General features: G+C 43.1%; 1 protein-coding gene across 1 annotated transcript in view; it reads left to right on the top strand.

The window, feature by feature from the left end:
* Positions 1-450: 450 nt before the first annotated feature.
* Positions 451-5,667, top strand: part of LOC119354907 (probable UDP-N-acetylglucosamine--peptide N-acetylglucosaminyltransferase SEC) — a 16,377-nt gene continuing 11,160 nt past the window's right edge. The window contains exons 1-4 of the mRNA XM_037621671.1: positions 451-785; positions 2,582-2,727; positions 2,891-2,989; positions 3,087-3,137. Coding sequence (XP_037477568.1) covers positions 608-785; positions 2,582-2,727; positions 2,891-2,989; positions 3,087-3,137 — 474 coding nt within the window. The 5' untranslated portion in view covers positions 451-607. The remainder of the gene's footprint in view (positions 786-2,581; positions 2,728-2,890; positions 2,990-3,086; positions 3,138-5,667) is intronic.

The following is a 5,667-nucleotide window of genomic DNA, read 5'->3' as shown; positions in this document are numbered from 1 at the left end:
GGGTGGCGGGATTTTGGGCGGTGAGAGGGGGAGGCTAAATGGGGCGACCAAATCGGCGGAAGGTGAGCCAAAATCCTCTTGCCGATTTTTCGGAGACGCGCGTGAGCTCTCGCCATCTCCGTGGTCGCACGAGCTCAGCGCCACTTCCCCCTCCCTTGCTTCGGCCCAGTCTGGCTCTTCAGAAACTGCCGATTCGGATGTAGCAGTTGGCTCAGACTAGGAGATACTTTAAACTTCGTGTGATGTAGGTCAAATAATGTATGCGGGAACCAAACAGACCCATTCTTTCCACGTGGGGCTCGCAAGTTCCTTCCTTCCACAGTGTTACCAAAATTGACTACCAAACACGTCCACAGTCCACACCAAGGACACATGGCGTGCACCCACTTGGCTCACTCCATTTGCCGCGGCGGAAAACGGTGCAACAGAGCAAATAAAAATCTCCACCTCTTCCGGGAAATCTCTCCCAAGAATTCCCCAATCTCCGCAAGTGGAGAGGCGCCGTCGTCCATCACAGCACTCCCCCCTCCGCCCCAAAACCTCTCGCGCCCGCGCGAGATTTCGGGCCCGCGTTGGTCTAGGCCTCCGGATCTAGGGTTTCCGCGCGATGCTCTCGCTGCGTAGCGACGCGCGCCACCTGGCGGCGCCGGTGGTGCGCGGCGGGGACGACGTATGGCTCGGGGTCAGCGGCGGCGCGGGGCCGGCTCCCGAGGGGCCAGCGCCAGCGGCGGCTTTCCTGCTGCCCCCCGTGTCCTTGGATGCGAGGGCCAAGCAGCTCGTCGGGGGTGAGCACCTCTGCTGATCCCCGATTTCGCTACTCGTTGATCTCTTTTTTAGGTTGTGATCACCGATTTGCCACCCTTTTCCTCCTTCTGCTAGGGCCTGAAGGATCTTAACTCAGTTTAGCTTGTGGAAAACTGTACTCTGGGGTGTGTTGTTTGTGTTTGTTTTGAGTTTACGGGGCTTGAAATTAAGTGGAAAATCGGGAGAACTGCTTCATTTTTTATTACCCAGAATGGTCTGCGTGGCTGGTGTTGTTGTTCGGATTTCCAGGAACATGTGAGCTAGTAACTCAATAACCGTACTAGGAATTCTAGTCTTGTACTACTGGTTTCCTCGGGCTCTTTTAGGATTTAACAAAGCAGGTCCACGGTAACATTTTTGGGCATGTCAAGTTCATAAAATGGATACAAGTGGACTACTCAATTTCCTTCTCAGGCAGGCCTCTAGATTAAACCTGAATGTTCTGTCAAATCAGATCGTATACAGCTGAACTAATTGTACTAGAACCAAGTGCACTTTGATCTGTGGTAGGAGTAATTGAATTTCAATCTTCTATTGAATACAATCTAAGTATCTAAAACTTTGTATTCAGTTCAAGTCTAAATGTTTCAATCATTTTGCCAGGAGTAGAAAAATAATTCATCCATTGCAAAAGAGTACTCTTTCAGCGCTTATGGTCGGTACAGTCCATGTTGATGCAGCAGGGACATGTGCACATAATTTGTTTGGCCTGCCTTGCTTGTACATGTTGGCTGTGGGCATGTGGGTTGAGACGAGAGCTAGATTAGTTGAGGGCATGTGGAGTCCACTGGTTGAGTGGTGATGTGCAGTCTAGGCTATTATGAAGTTCTGGGCTCACTTGCTTCAGCCGATCGGAGTCGCCCCTTTATAATTAGAACATTTCCATGTCTTGGGCGGAAAGTATTCACTCATAGGAAACCAGTGGCTATATTGTGTATCTGCCCCTAATTGTCTGGTATTAAACACATACATTTCACATAACTATCTGCGTACTAGTCCAAATGGAGCTCAAGCCGGCTAACTTACTGCAGATATTTGAGCTTTTGATAATATACTGGTTAGATTCATGGATGGATTATTTCCCAAACCATTGTCTTTTGTGTTACCATGTTGTCTGTTAGTATTGGTACGTGAATCAGCATCACATCTCTTATTAATGTGGTAGTTTACCTGACACTTAGGATACTTTTGTGAATAACCTGATCAGATTAGAACAGTTTTGTTTGTCTACACCCTTGATATCTTGACAGATTTAGTCATACTGGTAATAATTTGGAATTTGCGACGCACCTATGTGTTCAAATCCTTCAGGGCCAGGAAATGAACAAGATTGTTTTGGAATGCCTTTTGGCGTTGGCTGTGGTATATACTACATTCAGTCACAGCGAATTTGTTGTGTTTTCCTAACAATTTTTTTACTCCTCACCTCTACCACTTGTAGGATTGTTAGCGGGTTGTCGGAAAGTGTATGCATAATTTTGAACGGTGTTTTGAAGGCAAAGGTGGTCTCCACATGATTTTTGTTGTTTGTGCAAGACTTGCAATTATAAGTCATGTGAAAAGCTGTATTCTTGGCCTCTCCACACCTCATGGTGGAGGCGATCTGATGCACCTTATTAGAACTATGGAGTTATTGGAGTGTACCTGTTGCATCGTGTGGGATTAGCTGGTGTAGATATTCAAATGGATACTCATGTTGGAATTGATCTTTTGTACCTTGTAAATTTTACTTTTTGTTCATATTCTAATTGCCATCCTGCTTCTTCAAATGATTTAGTTAATGAAGAGGACCACCTGATTCTTGCACATCAGAGCTACAAATCAGGAAAATATAGTCAGGCACTGGAGCATGGAAATGCTGTTTACGAGAAGAATCCACGTCGAACTGATAATCTACTTCTCCTCGGGGCTATTTATTTCCAGGTTATTACTATTGTGATGCTTGGGCATGTTCTTTCTTACTCCCTCTGTTCCAAAATAGATGACTCAACTTTGTACTAAAGTTAGTACAAAGTTGAGTCATCTATTTTGGAACGGAGGGAGTACTTTCTTCCAAATTTATCACTGAAAGCTTGGTTTCCTCTAGCTTCGTGATTATGATCTTTGCATTGCAAAGAATGAAGAGGCTCTTGCCATTGACCCACAATTTGCAGAGTGTTATGGCAACATGGCAAATGCCTGGAAGGTTCGTTGAGCAATTAAGAAAAATCTTTTCAGAAATGGAAATGCTTTTTGAGGGTCCCAGAAGTTAATGGTGCAATGCGTTTTATTTTGTCATGTAGGAGAAGGGCGACATTGATCTTGCAATTCGTTTCTATTTAACTGCTATTCAGGTGTGTTTGTGCTATATTTTCCCGACTTTAACATCTTTTATGATTCTTTCCAGTCTTTTTGGCCTAAAAGGAACTAGCTTAATATTTGAATGTGACCAGTGCCCCTGTTATATTGTTGTATTGGCCCTAACCACTGCGGATCACCAAATGTGTCTTGATGGTTCAAGTAGCCAAGTGACCTCCTAAGACTGCAGATTTTAGTTAGCGAAATGAATTTTAGGTGGATCACCTCAAGTCACACTCTTGTTTCTGTGGAAGTGTTGTTTGTCTTTGGTTTTAGGGATTACTACTATGAATACGGCATAAGCATTGTTGCTGGAATTGTACATGGCTTAACATGGAGGAAGAAAGAATAAGATTATATCTTTAAACTGTACGATTTGGTTAGTATTTAGCTGTAGAGACTAGAGACCATTCGATTTAAAGTCTGCGGAATCTGTGTTTTACCTTACTCTTATGGCCCTGAGAGGCAATGCAGAGTGAATAATATCCTTTTGATTAAAGTTATATTTTTTACTCGATCTCATGTGCCAACGTATTCGTGATTTGTTTCCACTTCTTCTGCACATATTTCCATTATGCAATGTGTTTTTTACGTTGGCTCGTCAAGTCTATCACACAACCCTCCTTTACCCACGCTCAGGACCGGCCATGTTTTAACAAAAACATTGGCTTTGTTGTTGTGGTATATTTGTTCCATGGACCTAAATGTCCATCAGGGCCATAATCGTTATTCTTATGCTAAATGTCCATGTCTATCATGTTGAGTGCATGCTATCTTTACATGGTTCATCATATATTCTTTCGGATCTGAGTACTCTTTATGGGGGTGTGTTATGTGCACCAAGGGGTTCAGGGTGTAGAGGCCCAATGAGCACTCTAATGGCCATGAAAAAATTCTGAGGAAATTTGTCAATATTGACGCTACATGCATCTACCTCGCCACACAATTTCAAATCTAATTGTCCATCAGGGCCACAATCGTTATTCTTATGGTAAATGTCCATGTCTATCATGTTGAGTGCATGCTATCTTTACATGGTTCATCATATATTCTTTCGGATCTGATTACTCTTTATGGGGGTGTGTTGCGTGCACCAAGGGGTTTAGGGTGTACTAGAGGCCCAATGAGCACTCTAATGGCCATGAAAAAATTCTGAGGAAATTTGTCAATATTGACGCTACATGCATCTACCTCGACACACAATTTCAAATCTAAATTCGATCTACACATTGAGAAACTAGATAATACCCCGCGCTTTGCGGCAGAATGGTAGTGTCACAAAGAACTTTTAAGAAAGGTGCGCGTAAAGAAGAATAAATAGATAGAAAATAAAGGAAAAAATGGTTTGTAGTGGCATGTTTTTTTACCTTTGTTAATGAAGCAAGTGAAAACTGGAGAACATGGCTTGCATCTAATTCTGAAATCGCCTTACTCGGGACTATCAGATTTGTGGCCAAATTTGTACATGATCTTAATATTTTATTGGATGATCAAAAGTACTTTGTTGATGGCAATGGAAAGAGGCCAATACAACCTGATGTGCTAATAGAAAAATATTAGCAAACAACAATCTATCTAAATAAATAAAAGAGGAAATGTTTGTAGTGGCATGAGTTTTTTTACCTCTCGTTAGTCGTTACTGAAGCAAGAGAAACCGAAGAAGGTAGCTTCCGTATAACCCTGAAATCAGCTTACTCAATACAATCAGTTTCGATGCCAAATTTGTACATGATCCAAGTATTTTATTGCATGATCGAAGTACTTTGTTGGTCACAATGGAAAGTGGACAATGCAACCTGATGTGCTAATAGAAAAATATTACCAAATAACAATTTATCTGCATAAATATGTTAATCAGATAAGGGATAAAAAATGACCTGGAGGGCGTCAGAATCATAATATATTGAAATATACTAAAAAATGCTCTTATATTATGGGACGGAGGGAGTACTACAATACAGACCGCTTGTGTACACAACTTCAACGAAGTCCCAGCTTTATATTTCTGACTTTCTCGGAAAGGTGACTTGCTCAACCTACATAGGCTACATAATCTAATTAAGCATCCTTGATTGCAACCAAAACGGTGACAATTTGTGCTGGAAACATACAAAGGAATCACCGGATTTAAGCGCCAGATCTGTAGGCATTTTCTTCCCCATAAAACAACTTGATGTGCTGCAGCAGAATCAGCAGACATTGTGTGGAGTAGGTGGAGTGCGCAGGCGGTGGACAATCAGGAGTCATGGCGGCGGTCCTGTACCGTGACTACTGCTCATGTAGAGGATCAAAATAGGACAGATGAGTGAAGAAAAACAACATGAGACCGGGGAACAAAAAAAAGATGAGAGAGAGAGGCGTGAGATTCCAGGTAGCAGATGGAGCTAGCTTGTGCACGCATTTGTGTAGGGCGCAGCTGCGGCAGACTCGGAAGGACCTGCTGGGGGAAGAGGGGTACAGCGAGATGGGGCGCAAGGGTGGGGAGACACGGAAGAATCAGATGGGCGAGGAGGGGTGCAGCAAGGG

Source organism: Triticum dicoccoides, chromosome 2A (assembly GCF_002162155.2).
Source record: "Triticum dicoccoides isolate Atlit2015 ecotype Zavitan chromosome 2A, WEW_v2.0, whole genome shotgun sequence".
In the NCBI taxonomy this organism is placed as follows: Eukaryota; Viridiplantae; Streptophyta; class Magnoliopsida; order Poales; family Poaceae; genus Triticum; species Triticum dicoccoides.
The sequence above is the reverse complement of the archived record's forward strand: the minus strand, read 5'-3'. Positions and strand labels throughout refer to the sequence as shown.